This window comes from Urocitellus parryii, chromosome 2 (genome assembly GCF_045843805.1).
Source record: "Urocitellus parryii isolate mUroPar1 chromosome 2, mUroPar1.hap1, whole genome shotgun sequence".
Classification (NCBI taxonomy): domain Eukaryota; kingdom Metazoa; phylum Chordata; class Mammalia; order Rodentia; family Sciuridae; genus Urocitellus; species Urocitellus parryii.
In genome coordinates, this window is record NC_135532.1 from 189,585,347 (window position 1) to 189,611,784 (window position 26,438).

General features: G+C 37.1%; 1 protein-coding gene across 2 annotated transcripts in view; it reads left to right on the forward strand.

Annotated features, from left to right (window-relative positions):
- The first annotated feature begins 352 nt into the window (after window positions 1–352).
- The window catches only part of Vgll3 (vestigial like family member 3), a 44,335-nt gene continuing 18,249 nt past the window's right edge, over window positions 353–26,438 (forward strand). Inside the window, exons 1-3 of one of the 2 annotated variants that reach the window (XM_026394006.2) lie at window positions 353–491; window positions 11,805–12,090; window positions 20,925–21,461. In XM_026394006.2, the coding sequence (XP_026249791.1) occupies window positions 366–491; window positions 11,805–12,090; window positions 20,925–21,461 (949 nt within the window). In that variant the 5' untranslated portion in view covers window positions 353–365. The remainder of the gene's footprint in view (window positions 492–11,804; window positions 12,091–20,924; window positions 21,462–26,438) is intronic. The other variant, XM_026394007.2, reaches the window with a different exon arrangement.

Genomic DNA, 26,438 nt, shown 5'->3' on the forward strand with positions numbered 1-26,438 from the left:
ACCTAACCCGGGCCAGGTCTGTGGCTGCTGCTGCCTTGGGCATCGCTGCCCTCTCCGGAACCGAGCACTGTCATGCTCCCGTTGCAGGGCGGGCGGCTGCGTCCCGGAGTCGCTATATAAGCGGGGGCAAGGGGGCACCCGGAGGGGTTGAAGATGAAGGTGCCCGCGCATGGGCCGCCGCTGATTGCCAACCCCTCCCGAGCTCGCTCCCGGCGCGGAGCCGGAGGCCGCCGAAGACCCGCCTTCGCCGCAGTAGCAGCTGGAGCAGCCACAGAGGCAGCAGCTGCGGCGGTGGCAGCGGCGCCCCTTGCGCCAGCGCGTAAAGCGGCGGCTGCAACTCGGGGTCCGCCGCTGCCCCTGCTGCCATGAGTTGTGCGGAGGTGATGTATCACCCCCAGCCGTATGGAGCGCCCCAGTATCTGCCCAACCCTGTGGCAGCTGCAACCTGCCCCACAGCCTGCTATCATTCGGCGCCCCAACCTGGCCAGCAGGTGAGTCACCGAGCAGGCAACCTGCCGGGGGCGGGGGCGAGGGGCACCGAGAGTATCGGTCTGGGACTCCTGCGACATCCCGTCCGGCTGGGACGGGTGGCGCAGAGGATGCTCTGGGACCTGCGGAAGCGTCCCTGAGCAGAAAGCTAACAGAAGATAGGAGGAGAGGCTTGGGGAGGGAAGAACAGCCAGGTGGATGGGTGGGATAAGAGGCATTACCTGGCTGGGGGCTTTATTGAGCTGTTGTCACCGGAGCTCAGAGGCTGATCCTCAAAGCCACCCTGACTCTTAGGACTCAGTTCTCTGAAGCTCATCAAGGGCATCTGACTTAGGACTATGTGAGTAAACTTCCTTTAAATCAAATATTTTGTTTCTTTGGAAAGGTAGAGTGTGCCAGCTAGGTTTTTCGGGATTAGGAGAACGAAGTGTGCCACTGAGGTATAAGAGGCTACCTGAACAGTGAGCTCATGACATGAACTTTGTGGGGAATTTTAGGGTGGAACACTGGCCTAATGCAACCTATATTGAATGTTTCTATAACTTAGAGCTTTTCTCTGTGACTGTGACTTAGAGGGCAGGGATGTCAAGATTCTTCATTCATTTTCTAATTCCATCAAAGCACAGAGCCTGTTAACAGTGTTTTGTCTGTTGAAACGTGTGTTCCCCATTCCAGAGGTAATTTTGAGTCCCTGGAAGCTGGGCTTCCACCATGCTAGGCGACTGAATGCGTCCTTAAAGGGGGACTCAGAACCAGGAGATGATCTAGTTTAGAAGGGAGACTAGGGCTGTGTAGAATCAGACACTAGGTGTCCTTGGATATTACTCACTGAACACAACAAGGTTTAATTAGCACTGCATTAAAAAATGCATGTGCGTGTCAAGGGACTGTACCAAAATAGGATCCTCCTCAGATTGTGGGGTTTAGGGTCTTAAATGCAACTAGATATGGTTAGGGGTTAGGGCTTTATCACTGACAGAATTTACTGATTTCCTTGACTTTTGTTTCTTAGGAAACAAATGTTTTATTGTGGCTCTACATACTTGACCCTTCAGTTAATCCGCACCTCGAATTTTTATATTTCTTCTTCTGTCCCTTTCCTGGATTGATAGGTTTCTTTTGAAAGAAACTATGACTTTCTGTTTAAATTTTAGGGGCTGTAAAATTCAACTGATTCTGTAAGGGTACATGCCCCAGATTCATCTGCAACACAGAACCAACTTAACTTGTACCAGATAGGGTGAAAAAGGAAGAAGCCCTACTTTCTTGCTATTATTTATTTATTTGTTTATTTGTACTATACAACAGCTTCAGCATTTCAAGGTGAAATTACTTTTGAAGAAGAGGATGGGGAAACATTTTGTAATTTGTACTGAGGATGAACAGATTAAAACATTTAGTTTAGCTATTTGTTTTTCTTTGGTATAAGCAAAATATCAGTAATAGAGAAACCTATGGGAGTTCAAGTGGGATAAGTGAGGCAAGGAGACCCTGGGTATTTTTAACATCCAGTCTAGAATGAAGCTCTTTTCCTCCATCTCTGAAAACTCTAGAGGACTTCAGTTAACAGTTGGAGTGTAGATAAGCAACAGACTCAAACTTTATTAAATATTCAGAAAGATAGTTCCCCCTCTTAAAAAAATCTGGTGAGCTAGAAGTTGCAAATAAGATCTTTTTCTAGAGTTGTGAAATTAATTCAGTGAACCTCTGTAGAGGGATTAGTATTGTAATACTTTATTTGTGCTAGAAAATGCAATACATTATTAGAAAAATTACAAATTACCAATCATAAAATTAGTTTTCCTTGAGGAATTAATTCATTCTTTTACTAAAAGCTATCAACAAGCTGAAGAATGAACTTAAAAAAAAATCTTTGTAAACCTGAGTTGTCTACATTTATGTTGTACTGTGATCAACTTCTACTGTATTTGAGCTCCTGTAGACATTGCTTAACTAGAAGTTTGGCTGAGTTGATCATAAGAATTGAGTTGAAAGGGGTGCTTGGAATTTTCATGTTGCTTTTACTAAAATGTCTTGTTCAAATCTCTCTCTCTCTCTCTCTCTCTCTCTCTCTCTCTCTCTCTCTCTCTTTTTCTTTTTTTTCCCCCCTATTTGACATTTGACTGGCTAGGGAACTAAAGAGAGACTTGAAAGTATAACTACTGTTCTTTTACTGTCAAGAGTTTATTTTGATGACCTATATTTTCTATTGGAGAAAAGAGTAAATCAGGAAATTCTTATCAGGCTGACAGCATTTTTAGACTATGCGGTGCGTGGGTGAAGTGGGACTAATATTGACTTGGCCCTAATGCAGTCATCCGAGAATACATATTTTGGTTGTTTTTGCATTCCATAAGGTTTTATCATTATTGTCCAAGAAGATTGTTTTCACCGTACATGGGAAGTGACCCCTAATAGCATCTTGCCTGTGAGACAAAAAAATGGGGCTTCAACTCCTAGTGCTCTTGAAAAACTTATTTATTGAGGAAATAAAAAGGAAAGGAATAAAAAGCCTGACAGTGTAATTAAGAAGGTTTAATGGTCATTTATAAAATGCTAGGAGAGAGAACATTAAAGTTTTATATTTTTTTATTCAGTTGTCCTAATGTATCTTTGCACTGATTTCTGCATAGCTCTGAGATGTTTTTGCCTCACACATGCTAGACAAGTAATCTACCACTGAGCTATACCCCTAGTTGTGAAGTCCTTGTAAATTAATATATCAACATGGTTAATTATCATTATAATGAATCTTAAGCATAGGTATGCTTTTTTCTCAATGCATGATCATATACTGAACATTCTTTGTGAACTAACAGAACTTTATTTTCCAAGCAAGTGTATTCTCAGCCTTTCCCCTAACAGCTGATATTTTAAGTTTAGGTTTTTATAGAACATATTATATGTTGTTGGTGAGTGTCTTAAAATATAGAAAGCTGCACACACCTAGGCTGTCCTATAATCTGTTATGGAGGCATATGGTAGGCTACATGAATCAAAGTAATTTGTAAGTGTCTGAAGAGTAAATTAAATCCTATAAATTACATGCTATGCATATATCTTACAGTGAGTTGTACAGTGCCAGGTATTTCTGAGAGATGCTAAGTCACCTATTCCCCATGCCCACCATCTCATCATTGCCTTCACTCATCCATCCTAACATCTCCTCAGGAGAACTCTTGACTCGTGTTTCTTAGCACATGCTCTGGAGGCTGATGACACTGCAGAACGTGTGTGGAAAGGAATGCACTTGTATACCAGCAGTGACAGTAGGAATCAACAGAAAATTTCGAAATATGTGTCAGGAAAAATTGAAGGCAATGATATGAAATCATAGATTCCCTTCATACCCCGTGGACTTCTCATTTAAATGCAGACAGTCTGTTGTCTACCCACCCTACACCATGTTCATAATGTTCACATTAGGAAGATTCTTAAAGGAAAGTTTTCAGAATTAAGTAGTTTATAAGTGAGATGACAAAAGCAGAAAACAATCACCAAATTTCTAATTACGCTCAGAAGTTTTTAACAATCACATTTCCGGCTTTGTGAAAGTCAGAACATATTTACTCTGTGCTTTTCAAGGGTAACAGCTGGGTGAATCTGCATGAGTGCTTTCACTTAAAAGAATTCCCTTGGGAAGCAAAGCTCCAGTTATAAGTTTGTAGAGTTTTTTTTCAAACTCTTTCTCTGGACTCTGCCACCTTGGTTAAGTCATAAAACTGCTCTGAGATTGTTTGTCATGGAAAAACCCTGGAAAAAGTACTTCACCCTCTCCTTTTGCATATGGGAAAATGCATTTTCACAGAGTTGAAATGCCTGGCTAGAGATTTAAAAGCTGATTGGAGAAAAAATCAAGGCCACCAGATCCCCTTGCCTCAGTGTAGCATCTTTCCACCATACCATGTGGTCTCTCAGTCTTTTATATATATATTCTCTCTCTCTCTCTCTCTCTCTCTCTCTCTCTCTCTCTCTCTCTCTCTCTCTTGCACAATAGGCTTATTTTTGTCTTTAGTGCCCCAATCAACTTTTTTTGATAAAGAAGATTAATATGCAGTGGATTTTTGGCCTTGAAGTTTGAGATTCTTTCCAAGTCCTTGGTAGTGTACTTTTTTAAGTTTAGGCATTCCAAAGGCCTTTTGCAAGCATTTGTATTATGCTCATTTTACTATCCATGTTGCATCTTTTATCTATGAGACAGAATATTCATTTAGCAAATGAACATTTATTTATTGAAAAGAAATTACAGGCAGTGGCATTAACAATCAGTTTTAAGTGCCTTGTATTTCATTGCTATTTGAACATAAGTTTATATTCATTAAAAAGAAAGAATACAATTATAACTTAAATAGTTTCAATATACAGTCAACTTATTTAAGGCAGAGGATTTAATTTTCTTGCAACTGTAAGCAAAGACTTAAGTGGATTTATAAGAATTCATACAGGACTCCTTTGAGAAAAAGCAGCCTCTACCATTCCACACTACACAAATTAACTTGACTACAAAGACTTAGATTAATCTGTCCCATGGCTTTGCGTTCCCAGCAACTTCCTAGCCAGAAAAATTCAAAGATAGAGAAAAAGTTAAACTTTCAAATAACTGAATTATTGGCTCTGGCAGTCAACTAGAATGGAGATTACAATAATTATGGAAAGAGGAGGATTGAAATCTATCATGCGGAGTGAGGATATGTTGGCTAACAAGCCAGATACACCCACATGGTGATCCTAGAAATTTAAGTGAAAGATACTTTGACTAAATGCAAGGGAGTCCTACTTCACCTAGCACTTGGTAAAATCTCAAAAAGTTTAAGATGGCAGGGAAGCAAGCCATGGCAAGGGAAATGTGGGTGTTCAGAGCAAGAACCTTGCTCTTCTGCTCAGCATCTCTTCAGGATACTTCAGAAGAGACACTAAGCTGACCCCGCTGAGTAGTGTGTGTATTTCTGTCTTGTATCCATCTATAAAAAGAGAATTTTCAATGAGAGTAAAACAATTATGCATATGATGCCTAGGGCAGATCCTTAAGCAAGTTTATCAATGAGATGAGCATAATTTTAAAGCAGCGTGCTTAACTTGAATCTCATTCTCACAGGTCCTATTTCTAGTTAACCTCTTATTTTTTTTTTATTATCTAAAGGAATACATCAGCTGATAGATAATAATTTAAGGTATCTCCAGAAAAATATTTTAATTCAAGAAACAGAGGCTCTCTAATTGTTGAATTTCAGGCTTGGGCAAAGATAGTGAAGGCAATAATTTTGGGCAAAGCTCTGCCCTGAGCCTTTCAAAATGCACCTCTTTAAACAGCTGTTTTTCTGCTTTAACTACTCATTTAGGAAGACCCTGAGAGTGCTTCGAACCATTAGATCCAAACAGCTGTTGCTAGAACAACTCATAAATGCCATATTTATAGATATTTCAGTGGATACCAGATTTGTGCCAGTAATTTATAAGTGTGGTCTGAACTGGGGTAACTGAACTATTTTTCACTTGTCTCTTAATATTTGTAGAGGAAAAAAAAAATGACCTAAACTCAACAGGTGTCTTTTCTTCTTAAAGAGATACCATTTTAGTATGCCAAATCACTTGTCCTTGGGGACTGGAGTAGGAGGATTCTGAAGACCTCTTCTTTCTTGTTTATATGAAGATAAATATAGGAAGCACCATAACTAATTGCTAGGAGTTGGGCTAGATGACCTTTGTCTAGAAATGAAGTAGTTTTTTTTTCTTTTTTAATGATCTGTAGATTTCTTTTCTTTTTCTTTTTTTCCTTTTTTTTTCCCTAGTGTCCTGCAATATCAGAAGAGGTAGCCAATGTAAAAAACATCTAAGTGTGAATCTGTCTAGAGCTCCAGTGTGTTGCTTATTATGATAGCTTTGGATGAGATCGCTGAGATGAAATCAAGTCAAAATTCCTTAGTTTCTAAAGGGCCAGAAGGCTCAGTGGCTTGCTCAGACTCATGGAACTAGTTTTGGTCAAATCCTCTTTGTCATTTCAGCCTCCTTTGAAACTAGAGAAAAATTCATAGTTTACTTCTCTACTTTTTTTTTTTATTGTTGAATATTAGCTCCTTGGAGAAATAACACAATTCACTATGTAGTTAAACCAGGAGGCCCACTTTATATACTATCATCCTTACTATCTCTTTCAACCACCATGAGCAATTTCAGTTTAGGCAACAGCTACACCTTTCATCTTTGTATCTCCAGACCTCTGCGCAATAACTGACACAAAATAGGAATCAATGGACGATTAGGTGAATTAATGAATAATAGATAATTTGTTTAAAAATCATACACTAAGTCTAGACAAAGGATTATAAAAAGCATACCAGAAATTTATGCATGGAAACTGTTGTTTCATTCAAAGTAGTTGGTTTGAGAAAAAACACATACCCTAATGATGTGATCATTGCTTAAAACATTTTGGGAATGCAAATTTTGAAATTGCTTCTAAGCCTGTGGCACATTTTTTTGAACATCATAAAAATGGAAAAGTTTTCATCTTTGGAGGGGGTAGGTTGGAGTTTTGATAATAACCAGAATCATTTAGAGGCACAGTGCTCAAAAGTAGTTTGTTGTGCTAAGTAATAGCATTTCAGATTAAGAAAAATAAATAAAAAACAGAGGATCTTGAGGTGATTGTTTCTTATAAGTTGACTCTTCTCACATTTCCAAAATAGGATTTCCAGAAAAATTGTAGGCCAGTGGATTATGTGTCTGATTCCCAAGGAGACAGTACATTTTTAGACACTACATTTCATCCAGACATGCATATATTTAAGAGCATTGCATTACTTAATAACTATATCCCTTATATGTTTATAATGTAATTTTTAATGCTATAAATAACATTAGACTATCCTAATTGCCATGCAATGTCATATTGACCGTGGAGTTATGTTTGTTTATTCCATCAAAATAAGTTATGTTATTGAGACTCACCTTCTCCAGTCTGTTTTCCTAGCGCAGGATTTGTATTAATACAGAAATAGGTTCTAATCCCATGTCTGCCTCTTATTACTTGGGTGATCCTGGCTAAATTAGCCAGATTTTGCATATGTAAATTGGGAATTCTGGGAAAGTATTTCTGCATGTGAGAGAGAGAGTAAATGAAATAAAATGTATAAAAGGTCTATGGCATGTTTCTACTAACCTAACCCAACCTTGCATTTCCTGATCCATTCACCTCCATACAGGTGAAGATCTCAAAGCTCAAGTCTCTCTGAGATATTTTTAAAACTCTGTTATTAAAGTAAATTTAAAAAAAAATGATGAAAGAGCAATGAGCTTCACAGTTTTGAAACATTTACTAAAAGCCAATGGTTCTTTCTAAAAGCACTGCTCATGTTTTTGAACCACCCCCCCCCCAAATCCTTGCATTTAAAGAAGATAGCTAGTAGAAGAAATTTTTAAAAAATAAGAAAGGAAGAAAAAGAAAAAGCTATTTCTAAATATCCAATGATTGCAGTGATTCATTAAAATACTTTTGTTTCCTTAGGAAAAAAAGTTTCCACATATGCACAGTAATCATTTGGCATTTTGCAGGCTTAAGCCTTGGGGAGTTAGTGGTATTTGGCTCCTGACATGGAAGTCTTTCTCTTGTCAGACAAATCCTTTCCCCTGCACATTCCTGCTGCAGTTTGTTTCTGTTGCGCTTAATGGCAGGCATTGAGGTGGTGGCTAAGGCTTGCACTGCCTGGGCCAACTCTCCTTCACTCTCCTGCTTTACACCTTTGTGAGTTAGCATTCACTGTGTGTCAGTTAACCCATTCATTGCCTCACCTAACTCCAAAGTAATATTACCTGGGGAAATAAATATTGTCATTACTAGGCAGTGACAGTGAGACATATATGTGCATTAGGTGAAGTGATTGTAGTCTTTAAGGCCACCTTTGACAGCTTCTTGATTTCTTTTAACAATTCTTCAGAGGCTTATAAGGGAATTATGAATACTTATGAGATTGAGTTTTTATTAGGAAGTGATTGTGTATTTGGGGAATAATATAAGTGGATTACATTTCTAATTTGATTTTGGAAGTTTAGGTTCTGTGATTATTAGATTCCATATCAATATTTTAAATTTCATATGATTTTCAAAAAAGAATGTAACTCTAGGGAAATTTCATTCCAAAAAATAAACATTGGTGAATACAGAGTATGGCAAAAGCATACACTAGTAGTATGGTGGATTAAAAAAAAAAAAAAGCAAATAATTGATTTATAATCACCAAAGCACAGATATAAGAAAGTAGTTAAGCTCAAGAGTCTATAAAGAAGAAAATTAGCGTCGTGTGAATGTCAGCATATGAGTTCATTTCTATTTCAATTTTGTTTTTGTGTTCTTTATGCTCACAATTAATGTTGAAAAATTTATACTAATTCAGATTTAGCATTTCAGGTAGTTATCAGGTCATTTGGATACTTTGAAATTTTTCTTTTAAACAGTGATGTTAACTGTGAGGCTATAAGTATGTGAGTTTTGGAGATATAAGTATTTAAATTGGTTCTGTATATTTTATAAAAATTTAATCCACTTTATTGAAAAAAGTGCAGGTGGGAATGATAAATATTCTTAAATACTGCTTATTGATAGGAACATCATAGGCTCCTTTTTTTTAGAACCACAGATAATTGCAATATCAAAATGAAGTATTTTGACATGCATATTTATAAGAATATAAACAGAGATATTACATGTGTGTGAAATATAAAGGATATAGAGAATCAATGCATGAATGGGCAGAAGAATGATTTCTAAAAACTAGACTGACAGCTGTTTTGATACAAGGGCAGATTTTGCTTACTTTTCGCCCATGTGTATTGAAAAGTATATTCGTTCAAGCATTAATTTATTTGTACTCAGTCATTCAATAACTGAGAGAAAAACCCCCACAAAACTAGTGCAGCATTTGGAAAATTATGTAATCTTAAATAGATTGAAAAATCTGTATCTCGAATTCAACAGCCATCAATTACAAATTAAAATATTGTATGATTGCTGTTATTGATCACAATATTTTACATATGTATCAGGATATGCAGTTTTCAAAATTTTTTTCAGTATATATAACTTTAAATTTATTTTACTTAAGAATTAATTGTTGCTAAGTGAGGATAAAATAAACTCTTGCCTTTATTTGGATAATTAACACAGCCAAGGCTATTTTACTTGAAGAATAAATATTAGAATTAAACAAGTGAAACTGTTATATGCATAGCCTGATTCTCACAAATTGTGCTGAGAATCAGTTTCATAGATTAGAATGAACACTATGGACAGTGAGTGAAGCTGCTCTGTAGATTAGTTTTAATATCCCTTCCATAAAAATGCAGTGCTTCTTTCTAGTATGCCAGACTCTTCAAGAAAATGTGTGTGCATATCCTTCAACAAAGCATGCTTTGAATAAGTATATATATATATATACACACAAGGAAACAGCACTGTGGTTTGACTAATTGATCACAATATCTGTTTAATTTTTTAATGGAATTTGAAACTAACTTTAGAGCTGATTTAGTTTAACCCCCTCCTTTTATATATAATCTATGTTATTATGTTGTTTTTATCATTCAAGTAAAATTAAACAGGCTTAAATCTGTGAAAAAATAGATTATAAGAAATATATTAGGCAGTCTTTGCAATTACCTATTCATTATCTATTCATTAATAAATGATACCATAATAACACAAAGTTTAAATAAAAAAGCAACACATATATTGTGTAAATAAGAGCCCCAACCTAATAACCACACCTCACAATGTGTTTAAACATTCAGGGTCCACCTCACCAAAGAACATCATTTATAGTTTGGTGCTATGGATTTTGAATCTAGTAATTACATCAGAAAAATAGAATCTAGGTTTACGTGTTTTGGTAACATTTGCAGAACTAATGAGTAGTATTTTGCAATGATTTAGTTTAGTTTTGTCTATTCACACTCATTTTCTAGCATGTGTGTGTTTTTGTTGTTGTTGTTGTTGTTTGTTTGTTTTTTTTTTCCTGAAATAAGAAAAATGATATGAGAAGGGATGGGGTTTTACAAATAAACAGATGATATAGAAAGCTTATTTGGTCACTGAAATAATGCATTTTATAAGCTTTAACAATACAGTGTATATTTATTTCATATTGAAGTAGTTGATGATACAAATAATACATGCTCAGTGAAAAAATATGTGGAAATATCAAAATGCAAGAATAAAAAAATAAACTACAGCTTACTGTTCAAAGAAACAATACCAAATACAACATCTTGGTGACTTTTCTTCCACCCTAGATATTCCTCTCCTGTTCCCTGTAATGCATATGCATGCACATCTCTCCCCATGGATGTTTTATTATGCATTTTGCCTCCATCACTAACATGCTCTGTGATTTTTGAGAAGTCACTTAACTTCTCTATGCCTTAATATCTTTTCTCTAAGATACAGATACTAATAATAACCATGTAATAGAATTGTCAAGATTAAATGAGGAACTAAACACAAGGTTTTTAGAAGAGTATCTGGCTTAATATGTATTAATTGTTATTGGTGTTATGATCATATATTTCAAAATATTTTTAAATTATAAGGCTTTTCTCATTTTTATTTGGAAAGTTAGTCCTTTCCAGCATTTTGTATTCTTTTCAGTAAGCCACAATAAAATCTTTTTTTTCTCTCTATGTAATGGTGGTAAGTGGAACATCTGAAAAATATGTTCCATGCAAAATGGATCTTCACACAGACTTATTTTGTCATTTTAGTTTGATTTTTGAGAAATGAGTTCAGCACATCTGCCAAATCCTTTTATAAGATGCTACATTCCTGTTTTTATTTTAGTTTATTTCGTTTATGAAAAGCTCTTTTCTTTTCCATCGTGCCCTGAGTAAGTTAGATCTCCTATCCGCTGTTCTTCCCTGTTTTAAACTATAATGCTACTGTAGATTACATCTTTAAAAGTCAATCAAAAGTGGGAAGAAAAAATAGAAGAAATCTGTCACTTTAAAAAAAATTATTATCTTTTGTAGTACAACTAAATTAAAGAAAGACAAACAAAAAATGAAATTCTGACACTGAAAATATACAATTTGAAAAAGGCTTTTTTTTTTTTTCCCCTTTAACTGATTTGGAATAGTAGATTTTTTTTTAGTGTGGGAAGGAGGCAATTGGTTTGAGGAGGGAAAAGATGGAATAAAGCAGATGAAGAAGAATCAATTTGCAAACATATGTTAATATTTAGATTCTTTTTTTTTAAAGTGAAAAGTTAACTGGTTAATGCTTTTTTACAAATGGTCTTTGATACTGTGTTTTGTTTATTCCATCCCAGAAGAAGTTAGCGGTATACAGCAAGATGCAGGACTCTCTGGAAGTCACCCTTCCCAGCAAACAAGAGGAGGAGGAGGAGGAGGAGGATGAGGAGGAGGAGGAGGAGAAAGACCAGCCTGCCGAGATGGAGTACCTTAACTCTCGCTGTGTCCTTTTCACTTATTTCCAGGGAGACATTGGGTCAGTAGTGGATGAACACTTCTCAAGAGCTTTGGGCCAAGCCAGCACCTTCCATCCAGAATCTGCCATTTCAAAAAGCAAGATGGGGCTAACCCCCCTATGGCGAGGTAAGAATTCAAAAGCAGATGCTCTCCAGGGCACTGTCTCTGTTTCGCAACTGCCTGTACCAGGTTCCAGCTGGAGACTTGCCTCTGGAGGACGGATATCACTTGCTTTTTAATTTTTAAGGACAGCAAGGAATTTCTTTCAGACAAACAGCTGGATCAGTTTTGTCACATGTGGAATGCAGGGTTGGAAAGGATGCAGTCACACCCCTTAAATTCCTCATGGAAAGTAGCAATGCAACCGGCCTGAGTTTATAGTGGCCGAATCAAAAAGCAAAGCACCATTCCTGAAGCCCCGATGGCCCAATTTTGGATCTCTAAATAATAGGCGTGCCGGAATCTCTTCTAAAAAAGCTAGTTATTGCCCATTCCTGTAGGTGTTTCGTGGTGACATAGTGGAGATTTGAGTCCGACCCAGGGACACAGTCTGTGTTCTCTCCATAGCTTGCTTTTCAGCCGATTTTGGATTAACTCTTTAAAGTGTACAACTAGGCATTGTTGGCAGCATTTCTATGATATAAAGTGATGTTTCACCATAATAAAGAAAACGCTGCAGATTGAGCATCTTCTTATTTTCTTCTATACTGGAGGACACAGAGATTTATTTGAATCTGATTTCTAACAAAAAAAAAATCACTGGGTGACATTTTCATGGTAATTACAAGGTTAGAAAAAAATAATGCATCATTCCAATGATAGCTTCAGAGAAATGTGGTACAGATGTTTCTTACAAATTCACCTGGTTATGAGAAGTGCTTATAAAATGGATCTCAAAGTTCCCGATCAGAACCCTGAACATCACAGGGAGCTTGTTAGAAATGTAAATTATCCACCCCATCCCCTAATCTACTAAATCAGAAACTCTGGGATAATGTCCACTTGTGTTCAGCCAATATGCCCAGTGATTGAGAGGCAAACTCAAATTTGGTAATCATTGATTTAGTGTTGTTGGAGACAAATCAAAGACCACTTGTATCAAGTCTATTGAAGCATAGTAGTTTCTGGAAGAAGACATGGGGAATCACATTTTAACAAGTGTCTTGAGTGATTCCCATAATAAGGACAGGCTGGCCATCTTCGAGCAGGTCAAGTGAGAGGGAACTAATATCCTTCTCAATGTCAGAGGAATGGTTTTGCTCTATTACAGCCAGAGAACTGGCCTGGAATTGCTGAGCCTGATCTGTAGATCTGTAGATACAGGGCTTTTCTCCCTTCCCTTCTTCCACCTTTTTAATTCTTGCCCATTCTTCCTCCTTCCCTCCCCCCTTTTCTTCTACCCTTCTTCTTTCACTCTCCTTGCTTTCCTTCCATCCCTCTCTTCTTTCCTTCCTCTCACCTTTTCCTCTTTCCCTCCTTCTTTTCCCCTTTTTCCTCCTTTTTTTTTTTCTAGCAAATATAAACTATTCTGTCATGACCATAGGGGAAGGTGGATTACACTCAGATAACAAGATTCAGTAGAAGTGAATTGGGAAACATCCTGCTTATTTGATTAGTAAATACTATGGATTTCTTACAGGAACTAAAACAGTCCTTGGAAAACCTAAAATACTTATGATGTCAATCAATGTCTTATTTGATAGCACATGGTAAATAATTTTTAGAGGGTGAAAATAAGAATGTTTCTGTGAATCAGATTCTTTAGTAAACAATATGATGCATCAATAAGAAATCTTATCAGATTAATTAGTTCCAGGAGAATAATTATTGCAATATCTTCTACTTTAAGTTTATTGGCATATAAAGCCCAGTAATCATTTAAACTCAAAAACAAAAGGGCACCAAATTGTCTAGAGCAATTGTCTATAGTATCATAGCCAGAAACGTTTTAAAGGGGTTGTTGTATTATGTGCAAAAACTCTATAATATTTTCATGACTCATTGGAAATATTTAGAGAAAACTTCTGATCAAGTGGCACATTTTAGTATACAAAGGGTGAATAATGGTAATATTTTAATACCATAATTAGAATTTTCTTGGCATAATCTTCAATTCAGTCTTCAAATCTATCTCCAGTTTCATTCATTGACTTATTCAACAACTATTTATCAAGCTCCTAGCATATCTAGTTGATGTTCTTGGTACTGGGACTATATGAGACAGCCTGAAGCTACACACTTGTGGAGCTTATGTTTCAGTGGTAGCAACAGGTAATCAAGAAAAAATGTCATGCAACGTCTTACTTTACTGCAGGCCATAATGGAAGCTCTGTCTGAAACAGTTACATTTGGACAGAGACCTGAAAGAAATAAGGATTGATCATGTGACTATTTAGGGGGAAATAATTCTACAAAAAAGGAACTGCTAGTGCAAAGACTCAGAAGATTGACCCTAGCATGGGCAATGAGAAGCAAAAGTCTTTGTATATGTGGAGAGAAGGGAAAAGTGGTAGTGTCGAGCATATATTTTAGAGCTTTTTAATCTCTTTCCCACTAGGTTTATGAATATCACACCTAGTTATCTCACATCATTTTTCCCGATGCTCAAGATAATGCATTTCTATGAGGAAACTCCAAAATAAATATAAATTAAATAACTGAATGACTGAATTAAAGGAACCAAATTTATACTGTGTTCTCAGGATTTGTATGAAACCTTTGGATACACTTTTCTTATTTATAAGATAAGGCGGTGAATTAAGTAATTGTGAAAATATTTTGTTCTGTAAAATTCTTTGATTTCAGATGCACGATTTACTTTCCATTTGTGAACAGAAGTTTACCTTGGTTGTTTCTAGTTCTGAATTAGTCAATTTTAAATAAACATAAAAAAGCTGGGTAGGATTCATAGGAGAGCCCCAAAATGTAATCGAAGATACAGAAAATTAAAGAGAAGATAAAATAAAATGAGATTCACATATATGATGGAGATAGTTCATGACATTTTTTTTTTCAGTAGTTGAGACTGAACCCAGGAGTGCTCTGCTAGTGAGCTACATCCCCAGACCTTTTTTATTTTGAGACAGGTTCTTTCTGAGTTGCCCAGGCTGGCCTCAAGCTTCTGATCCTTGTACCTCAGCCTCCTGAGTAGCGGGCATTGTAGCGTGTGCCAGCAAGAATTTAATATTAATTGAGAAAACTATACAAAGTTGAAAAATGCAGTCTTTGGAGCTTATTTATTTTGGAGTCAAGTCCAAACCTTATTAGTTTCTGGTTGTAATGTGATCTTGGATTAATAACTTAAAATCTCTCTGAGATCAACTTCCTCAATTGTAATATGTGTTTATTGATAGTCAAGTCCTAGGGTTATTGTAAAGATTTTGTGATAATGTATATGAGTAATTCAGCACAGAGCTTGAATCAAGGCATTCAATGAAAGTCAGATGACATTTCTCTTTTCCTTAAGTAAGTTTCCACTCATTTGGTAAGTAGAAAACCAATCTTGAGTTTTTATCCAGAAGTATTGTTTTCTGAAAGTTTATATTTCTGGCACAAAGCAGAGTGTTTTGGACATAATAGGTGCTAAAGGCTATTGATCATGTTAGTAGTAGTGACTATGACACTTTACAAAGGAGCTGCTGACCAGCTCTATTAAAGGGTCTAGTTTATATCATGGAGTTATTGCAATGCTTCAGATATGCTACAGTGCTGCAACTGAATTATGTCTGACTACAAAAGATATTTCCATATTAGATGAAAAAAGTCAGGTGACAATCAAACAACAGCTATAGTTTGAATGTATATCTTCTAATGAAGATAGGAGAGTACTTTATGTGTTTTGTACTTAAACTGATTAGAGAAAATATTTATACATTATTTCACAAATCATCTCATCAATTAATTCCAATCTCACTATACTTTTTATCAGAAATTAATTAGAGATTTTCAGTTAAGAAAACATAATGATCTGATTGTAACCTTATCCCCATCCAAATAAAAACATCGGCTTTGAATATATCTGTGCGTTAATTTTCACACACACACACACACACACAGAGAGAGAGAGAGAGAGAGAGAGAGAGAGAGAGAGAGAGAGATTGTGTGTAGAAATGAGTAACAAATCAAATAATGGCAGATAGGTCACATATTTAAAACTATGCTGAATGGAAAACTTATTGGTGTTTTGTTCTCCTTTTCTTGTAGTTGCAAAGCAACTATCTTTTGGTTAGTTGAGCTACATAGGGTGTGCTTGGGGCAACTCAGTTTTGGAAAAAAGGACGAGGAAGGCATATCTCAGGAACAGTCTGGCTGGAAGGACAGAGTTGAGCAGAATGTCCAGGAGGCTCTGGAGGTTGTTGCTTTCAGGAAGTTGAGGAGGAACACGTGAGAAGGAAGCAAGGCTTGACTTACCTCATTCTTCTGCCCCCAAGGATATGGGCATCTGATGTCACTCTTTAAAACTCTCATTGTAGAGTCACGGGGCCCATTTTGAGTAACTGTGCAACAAAGTAACTAGAGGGCAATCTTTGAACATGATGGTAATGCATAATTCCTGAATGACAGAAAATGTTGAAACATGTTTCATTTCACCTCTGACCTGACAGTTTGTGTACATGAGAAGCTGAACAGGAGAGTGGCACTTGGATTTTATCAGTATCCCTTTAGGTTAAAAATGATTGATTGAGCTGATTTTTTTTTCTTTACTGAGATTAAGCTGATAAATATTATCATTTAACACTGATGTGTTTAATCAATATTTATTCTAAGAATGTGTTTTCTGGAGATTATTAAGATGACTTAAGATAGAGGTCCTACAGCATTTCATTATCTCATTTTGTCTTTTAATATTGTTTTCAAAATTAAGTAATATTTTTTAAATTCTTTAAATTATAATTTCAATTTTCTCTTCAATTTTTTATCATTAGTATTTTGCTTTCTTTTAAGAAACAATTTGGGTTACTGTAAAGAGCATCACAGCTATTAAACTGGAGGAAATACTGTAAGAAACTCCTTAGATTTTGTAAGATACATTTCTGGTTGGAATCAGATAGATTTACTTAGTATGCTTTGGGTTGGTTGCACTGAACAAAAATATATCAATTTCATCATTTTCTTTTTTTGTTTAGAAATAAACTATGGTGTGTGTGTGTGTGTGTGTGTGTGTGTGTGTGTGTGTGAGAGAGAGAGAGAGAGAGAGAGAGAGAGAGAGAGAGAGAGGTGGGGTGGGGATTCTTTAATCCCAAATGCAAAGTGAACCAAATTATCTTTTGGCTTTTCATATGTGTTAGGCTATCAGTGTTAACATCATTCAAAAATTGTTTAATATCACCCAAATATTGAATAATATTGAATCCAAAGTCACCAGAGAGTGTTAATATCATGCAGTTTTGAATTGTCTCCACTAACCTGAAAAGTAATATGGCACAGAAATAGCTCGTGCTGTTTTTCATATGCTTTTTCATCCAACAAATGTGGCTGTGATTAAGTACTTGTAAGCAAAGAGTCATGTAATGAAAAAAATTTACATACATATGAAATAAGCACAATGATTCTCCAGCATGAAACAAAGCATATCATCTGTTTCTTTGTGTCAAGATTTTTTTTTTCTTTAAAAAAGATAGCAAATAGTGATTCTGAAGTGCATTTTTTTTTCATACACATATTTTCCATTCAATATTGTTTCACTTACTTGTAAAATGCAACAGTGTTTTTGAAAAAGGCTGCATAGATCTTTGTAAACTTTATATTGATCTCAGGAGATATACTGATTGGGAATATATTAAGTTGCTTTTAATTTTTTTTTCCTCCCTGGACATTTTAGTACTTTGTTTAATCTTTAAGGAGTGTATTTGTAAATGTCTTCTTTCAATAATAATGAGTACACTAATCACAACCTGATACTTCATAAATAAGAATAATATTTTGGTAGGGAATTAGTTCATTATTCACATTTGTGTATGTATATCCAAAATGTTTAGGCATGTATAAAATAAGATTTGTTCCATGTCCATATAAATGAGAATAAACAAAAGGAAAGCAACCAGAGAAACAGTCTACACTCTGTAATTTTGAATTTTGATAGGCTACTTTATTCAAGGGAACTCTATCTGTGGCACATATTTGTAAGCTGGAGTGTGGATTCTGGCACACCAAGAGATAAAGCTTGAGAGTAGAATGATTTGGTCCTAAAGATAGGAATTGCTACAGCAAAATGACAGATTGATGGTGGCAAAAGCTTCACTATGTAATTTAGAGGATATCTATAAATTCCCTGTGTAGATTTTAAATACTAGTGGCTTTCATTGTAGATGTGACAAAAATATTCTACAAATGGCCATCCCTTAAGGCAAATTGTATTTTCTTCTCATAATTTATATAACTGTCCTTTGTTTCATCAGCAACATTTTTTGGGGGGGGTACTGGGTATTGAATTCAGGGGCACTTGACCACTGAGCCCCAGCCCTATTTTGTCTTTTTTTTTTTTTTTTTTTAAGAGAAACAGGTTCTCACTGAGTTGCTTAACGCCTCACTTTTGCTGAGGCTGACTTCAAACTCATGATCCTTCTGCCTCAGCCTCCCCAGCCACTGGAATTACAGGCATGCAACACTGCACCTGCCTTCATTAGCAGCATTTTTCATAATTGGAAACAATTATTAAATGAAGTATATTTGCCGCAATGCCAGTGAGTTTGATTTTTATGTGGGATCTTTTGAATAGATTGTGACAAACCACAGTCATTCCATTAGGTTTCCTGGAAAGATGGGAAGACTTGACAATTGTGCAGCATCATCCTTTGCCTTTTGAAGAACAAAAGTTTCCTCAAAGCTTTCAAAACCGTCATGGTGCTATGATGGATATGCTTGACAATGAGACTCTAAATGGCTGTTTATTCACAGGATAAATGGAGGCACATGATGGCTGCAGGGAAGAGAGTAGAAGTGCTTGCACTGCTGGTGCCAGTGTCTTCAGGGAAGTTGGAGAAAATGCTTGAACATGATGGTGATAGCCAAATTATACTCACCTCATGATATACAGAGTGGTTAATTCAAGTTATTTCCCTGAAGCAGGAAAAAAAAAGTTCTGTAAATTAATGAAGTGAGACCATGAACACATTATACTTTGGATACTTTTAATTTTCAGAGTACTTTGATATCCTTTCTTCAGTGGAATGATCTAGAAGGTTCTCTTATGTGGAACCCAGTATGAAAATACTATCTTTTTATACATGCATAACTCATATTTTTGGCAATCTGTATCAGTAGTTAGGAATAATTCATAGAACACTCATCTGGGTCCTTCATATTTCTGTAGTATCTTTCTTTTTTTCAAATTCTGCCTATTGATTTCATTTTCCCTTCAGTATTGCTATTACAACTGCTACTGTGTGCATGTGTATGTGATAAGTGGTCTTTGTTCATGTGCTTTTTCATTGTCTTAAAATGCTTTGTCCTACCTCTTCACAAAACTAGCTTCCTCTCAACCTTTCAATGTAGACTTGGTTTCCACTTTATTAGATTGGTTCGGTGTTCTTTCTCTTGGCTTCCTCTTGTGAGAATGCCTGCCATGTCTTTTTGCTTATGCATTTTGACTTATTGTCCTCCTCCAAATGGTGATTGAAAATGACATTTGTCTAGTCATTCCTGACCCCTTTATGTTTGGCATACACTAGGTTAGGTCATTCAGAAATAGGTCATGACAGTTGAGCCACTGGATTGATGCAGAGTTAGAGGAAGAGTCCCCCTCTTCCATTTCTGTGTGGTGTTCTTTGATATTATTTTCTCTTTCAAACACCTCCTTACACCCATGAACTCTACTTAGAGTTTTCAACAAATTCCAGATGTTCAGGTTGTAGTTATAATTATCTCTTTTTGCAGCATATTATGAAGCATGCCAGCCGTTGATTCTTAAGACAAATGTCTTGGGCTGGGGATATAGCTCAGTTGGTAGAGTGCTTGACTCACATGCACAAGACCCTGGGTTCAAACCCTAGCACTACAAATAAAATAATAAAATAAAGACAGATATCTTAGCTTCAAAGCCCAGCTTTGTGCTTGCCATTGTAAATCTTTGGTTTCTCTGCCTCCATTCCTTCATCTCTAAAATGTCCATAATAAATAACAGTCTCATGGGACTAGAGTGAGGATCTTATGGCATCCATGCAAAGCTCTTGACCTAGTGTTGGGTATTTGGTTACTCTCATTAAATGTTAACCATTATTATCACAATTGAAAGACTCCCAGTTCTGCACAGGGGGTAAAAAGAGGTTGGAAGACACTCCCCCGCCCCCCACACACTTTTTTTTGAAATATTAGTTTAGATGTTGATGGACCTTTATTTTATTCATTTATTTACCTGAGGTGCTGAGAATTGATCCCAACACTGAAGGGAAAATTGATTCACACATGCTACCACTGAGCCAAAACCCCAGGTCCAGGAATATACTTTTCTTAAAGGAAAATTAGAGAGCACAGTAAAATGTAGGCATACTTACATGTGTTACTTTTTGAGTTGGAATGTTTGGTTTGAGTGAAAAATATATTTGTGTTTAAAAGAAGTTGGTCAAAATGATTATTTCCAATCCATACACGACTCATCTATGGCACAAGTTTTCTTTACAGGAAGAGTGTAGCCATGACCTGTGCTCAGGCCTAAAGGCACCAAACCTCCCAAGAGGAAATGAAGCTTTTCAATCCCCAAACTGCAAGCCTCAGCACAGACTGCCACAGCACAAACTAAGAAAGCAAATGCTGGGGGTGAAGGTGGTATTCAGCACTTTGAATCCTGCCCATTGTCTTGGCATGGGAGCCCACAGGCTAACATTTTATATCAGTTCACCCCTGTGTGGGGAGAGGAAGAGTGCATGCTGATTCACCTGCTTGTGAAACATTATCGGACAAGTAAAGGCAAGTCTATCCCAGAATTGAATCTTATGTAAATAATGTGTTTTCTGTCTTCTCAGACAGCTCAGCTCTCTCAAGCCCGCGGAGTAGTTTTCCAACTTCCTTTTGGACCAGCTCCTACCAGCCCCCACCTGCACCCTGTTTGGGGGGAGTTCATCCTGACTTCCAGGTCACTGCACCCCCTGGCACCTTTACTGCTGCAGAGCCCAGCCCCTGGCCAGGACACGGCCTGCATCAGACTGGCCCAGCCCCTCCCCCGCCCGTGTCTGAGTCCTGGCATTATCCCTTGGCATCTCAGGTGAGCCCATCCTACAGCCACATGCATGACGTGTACATGCGGCACCACCACCCCCATGCCCACATGCACCACCGTCACCACCACCATCACCACCACCACCACCACCCTGCTGCTGGCTCTGCCCTGGATCCCTCATATGGGCCCCTGCTGATGCCGTCAGTGAGAGCGGCCAGGATTCCTGCTCCCCAGTGTGACATCACAAAGACAGATCCGACTACAGTCACCACTGCTACCTCAGCGTGGGCCGGAGCCTTTCATGGAACAGTGGACATAGTGCCAAGTGTGGGGTTTGACACAGGTGAGCTGGTAGATTTCCTCCTTTTCATACAAAGAAGAATAAGTTAAGGCATTTAAAAAGATGGATTATTTAAAAAAATTTTTTTGAAACATTTTTTTCCAATGTACAGTGAAGCTTTGATGATATGTTTGTAGAACCTAACCATTTTGCAATAATTCCTACATTCCTGCAGAAACTGGTATGACGAGCTTATGAAATCCAGCCTGAGAAAGATCTCATAAATTTTCTCCCGTCTCTTCGGCTAGTGATTGGTTCCTTTGCACTGCAATCTCTGGTACCTTAGGTTTATAGGGACTGGAACATATTCTTTAAATCTTATCTGTGCTCTATTCTGTGTAATGCCCAATAGAATTCATGATTAATTTGTCAGGCCCTTCCCCACTCTCATTTCAGTAACACAGACTTAATTTGACTACTATAAAATCTACAAATTCAACAGATTCAGAAAAATATGGCAAGGAAGGATTTCTTCCTCTAGCATTCATCTCCTCTCTAGCTTTGAAGGTCATGGTGTTAAATGTTTGAGCTTGTTTTTTTTTGGACTAGATGCATGATATTAATAGTATTCCTAGTTCTGAGTTCATGAAATCACAGGCACCAGACTAAAAATATTAAAAAATTAAGAATTGAACAAAAATCAAGTTATCAATTCTATCCCCAGAGTCAACATTCCAAAGTCACCCATCTCCACCTCCAATCACAACTTCCTTCCCTGGAACACTTTGTGATGTCCTAGAACTTTCTTTCCACCAGCTCAAAGAGATTTTTTTTTCCCCTTCTTTAGCTTTTCAACAGTGGGAGGGATCTTTAATCCTGTGCTGTCTCACGACAGAAAACTCTCCAGAGTGGGAAATACCCAGCCTCAGGCTGCATTCACTCTGGTATGAGTAGAACTTTCTTATTTTGGTCAGAGGCCTGTCTCTGAGCTTTTTGATGTTGGTCAGTGCCCTGCCTCACCCATTTCAGCTTCTCATCCACTCTCAGGGATCAAGCTTATTCTCTAAAAACACTATCAAGGAGCTGGGTTCTCCTTCTTAGACAAGAGTGGGTTGTGGGGCTGGCTGTCACAGGCTGCTCTTCTTCTATTGCCACACACTAACAGAATGAGGATGACTCTTGAGTTGTTGATGCCTGGAGCCAGATATTGTTGGAGTCCCAGGTTAGCAGCCACTGTCATGGACAATGGCCCTGATAATTTGCTCTGTGTTCTAATTCTGCCATCTTTTGCTTACTTTTGTACTGGTGTATTTTGATGTGAGTCTGATTCACTAATTGTTCAGAATTCAAACTTGAAATAGTCTTGTCAGGATGAAATGCCCTGTTCTCACCTTCTGGAAATGGACAAGAATGGATTTTTTGTTCTCTGAAAAGTTTTGAGAGGATCTGTGTATATCCAGGCTTGGGAAACCCATTTGCCTAAATAAAATTGTCCTGTGTCCAAGCTGAGGTTTGAATCTGGATGTGTCCTTCTCTAATGGAGTGCTGGAAAAGCAGCTCCCTGTGTGCATAGATAAAATTCGGTAACTAAGACTCATAATAGTTCATAGCGAGGAATGAAGGCTTTCCTAACTCGATGCATATATTGTTGCGCTTTGTCAGTGTGGACTTGGGGTCATGATCATGATCTATCCCTATCCCATGAGTTTTGAGTCAACTGAGAAAACAAAGGTATCAAGCAGTTGAAAATGGCATTATTGGCATAGTCATTAAGGAGGTAGACTTGTATCCTAGATTAGGTTAACTGCTACAACTGGACTTTTTACTACCTTCAGCCAAATTTACATTTTGGGAGATGCAGTCCCAGGGAAAATCTGAACCTCAGAGATTCCCATAAACATCTTTATCACAGTTCAGAACCCCATTACTGGGAAAAGAGACTGATGAATGCTCATACTTTTCTCTAAAAAATAATAATTTGAGGCATGAATCTTGTGTGTTTACCCTACAAAGGGCGCTAGCAGGAGGAACTTCATGGGGCTCTCTGTGTGGGGTTGGCCCAAAATGAGAAGGCTCTAAGCCACATGTAGTCATTTTCTTCACCTAAATTCAGACATAAAGTCAACTATCACATGAATTAGAAAGGGACTGTTTTCCACAGGAAATTTTATGGGGTAGTGTTATTTGTGCATCACCTTTGTGAGTTGAGATAAGACTTGGACCGAGAAAGTCTTGCTTGTTGAATTAAGGTCAGTACAGACCTGACTTCACAGAGAACTCTGCAGATGGATGGCCCCCCATCATTGTCGTTGAGCCTAGGACATCTGCCTTTCCTATTTCTGCATTCACCAGTTATTGCTTGTGATCTGCCTCTGGTAGAAGGCCATAATAAAGTTGTCTTCATTGAGCTGAAGGCAGTTCCCAAAGAATCAACTCTTAAGTCATGGACTACCAACAGGAGGAGAATGAATGCCTCAGTCACAAAAGGCACACCACAGTATTCACTATAGAAGGACAACAACCAGATATAGTAGCTTTTCTTTCACTCTTACAACTACTTGTAAGAGATCATAAGTTTCCATGTAAAAGATACAAGCTTGGAAAGGATAAGGTAGCTGAGAAGAGTGAGGGACAGTTTCCTCTATGTGATTGCATCACACTGACCTGACTCTGCAGCTCAGGACTCAGCATCAATGTTGGAGGGCTACTGAACAGCCAAAGAAGAAAGCTTTATTCAGGTGAGAAAGTCATAACGCTTCTCAAAGTCTAGATATCTAGACCAACAAAATATAGGTAGTGTTAGAGAGTAAATAAATTAATTCAACTTTTTTAGGGTAGTTTGTTAAATGACATGGTGTTTTTCTTAGCCATGGTGTTTCCATAGAGAAGTGGTCTTACTCATTTTAGGCTGCTACAAAAAAATGACATAATCTTGGTGACTAATACTATATAATATCATTATATAGCATTAAAAACAAGAGATTTTTTTCCCCCCAGTTTTGGAGACTACTGAGTCCCAGATCAAAGCACAGTGGCTGAGCCGGTGTCCAGTGGGGACCTGTTTCCTAGTTCATAGATGACCATTGTTTTGCTATGATTTCATATGGTTGGTGGTAGGGGCAAATGAGCACCCTAGGACCTCTTTTAAAAGGCACTATTCCCGTTCATGAGGGCTCCATTCTTATGACCTGGTCACCACGTTAAAGTCCCACATTCTAATACCACTACTTTGGCAGGTTAGGATTTCAATGAAAGAATTTGTGGGGGGAACATAAACTTTCCGTTCATTGCAAATGATTTAATAACTGTGGGTATATTTTTATTTTGCAGACATTTAAAGAAAATAAGGAAATCTGAAAGGTTCAACATAATATAGCATGAAATGATAAAAGAAAGTTTTGTAGTAACATGTACAGTTTGGTGCAAATGTGAAATTTTTTCTGTACAGGACCAGATAATAGTTTGTTTTGCTGGATCATGTAGTCTCTGTCACCACTACTCAGCTCTGCTCAAACTGTCACAGCCCAAATTTAAATGATATGTACTCTGTTTTAGTCAGCTTTGTTGTCACTGTGGCCAAAAGACCTGACAAGAACAACATAGAGGAGGGAAAGTTTATTTGAGGCTCATGGTTTCAGTGGCCTTGGTCCATAGACAACCTCCTTCATATCTCTGGGCCCAAAGTAAGGCAAGACATCAAGGCAGAATGACTCTGGATAAAAGTAACTCAGGATCTGGAAAGCAGGATGAAGAAACACATACACATACACATACAGACACACACACACACACACACACACACACACACAGAAGGTGGGGGGGAGATCTCTTCATGGATAAAATATAAACCCCAAAGGCACATGCCCAGTGACGTACCTCTTCTAGCCAACCACATACTACCTACCTACACTTAACAGCCAGTTAATGCACATCAATGGATTAATCTCTCCATTAGTTCAAAGTTCTCATAATCTAATCATTTCTCTTCTGAATCTTCTTGCATTGTCCCACACATGATCTCTTGGTGACACCAAACTATAGCATACTTCCTCAGTGAAAATTATTTAGAATTATATTCTCCCAACTGTTAATGGTAGTTACTCCTGGTAGGTTAGCACGTGACCTGAGTTTTAAAGTCAGACAGTCCGATTTCATAAACTCAGCTTAGGCATTTACAAAACAAAATAAGCAGACTCTGAGCAAATTGTTTAACCCCCTCCCAGTGCCTCAGGTTTCTTATGCATTAAAGATGCCTAATATACCATCATTTTGAGTGTTAAGTGTATCATTTCAGTGAAACATTTACAAATGCTCTAGCATATAAGAGATAGTCTCTAAATTCTAGTTACATAAGAAAAGGTAAACAGACTCACTGTTTTTAAGTTTAAACAATTATTATATTGATGTACCTCACAATTAATGAATACAGTTCAGTAGCTTTAAGTCTATTCACCATATTGTGTAACCCTTTTCAATATAATTCCAGAACATTCAATAACCTCAGCAAGATCCTGTGTACTCATTAGGAATCACTCCTTATTCTATCCTATCCTATCAACCTACTATCCGATCCTATCAACCACTAGTCAATTTGCTGCCTCTATGGATTTTTGTATTCTGGTCATTGTATATAAATAGGCTCATATATTATCTAACCTTAGGTGTCTCCATTTGCTTAATGAAATCTTTTCCAATTTCATCCATATTGTAGTATATATCATACTTTTTTCCTTTTTTAATGGGTGGATTTATTGTATGAATATACCATATTTTGTTTATCCATGAATTAGTTGGTGAACATTTGCTTTGTTTCTAATTTTTGACTAATATGAATAATGCTGCTATGAACACTCATGATGAGTATATGTACATGTTCTCAAATCTCTTAAATGTATATCTTGTGGGATTGAGAGACTCTCACTTTTCATTTTATGTTTCTGTATTTCTGGAACTTTATTTTTTAAAAAATAATTTATCATATCTATAATTAATTTAAATTTCCTTTATAAATTTAGAAGTTTCATTTTTAAAAATTAGTTA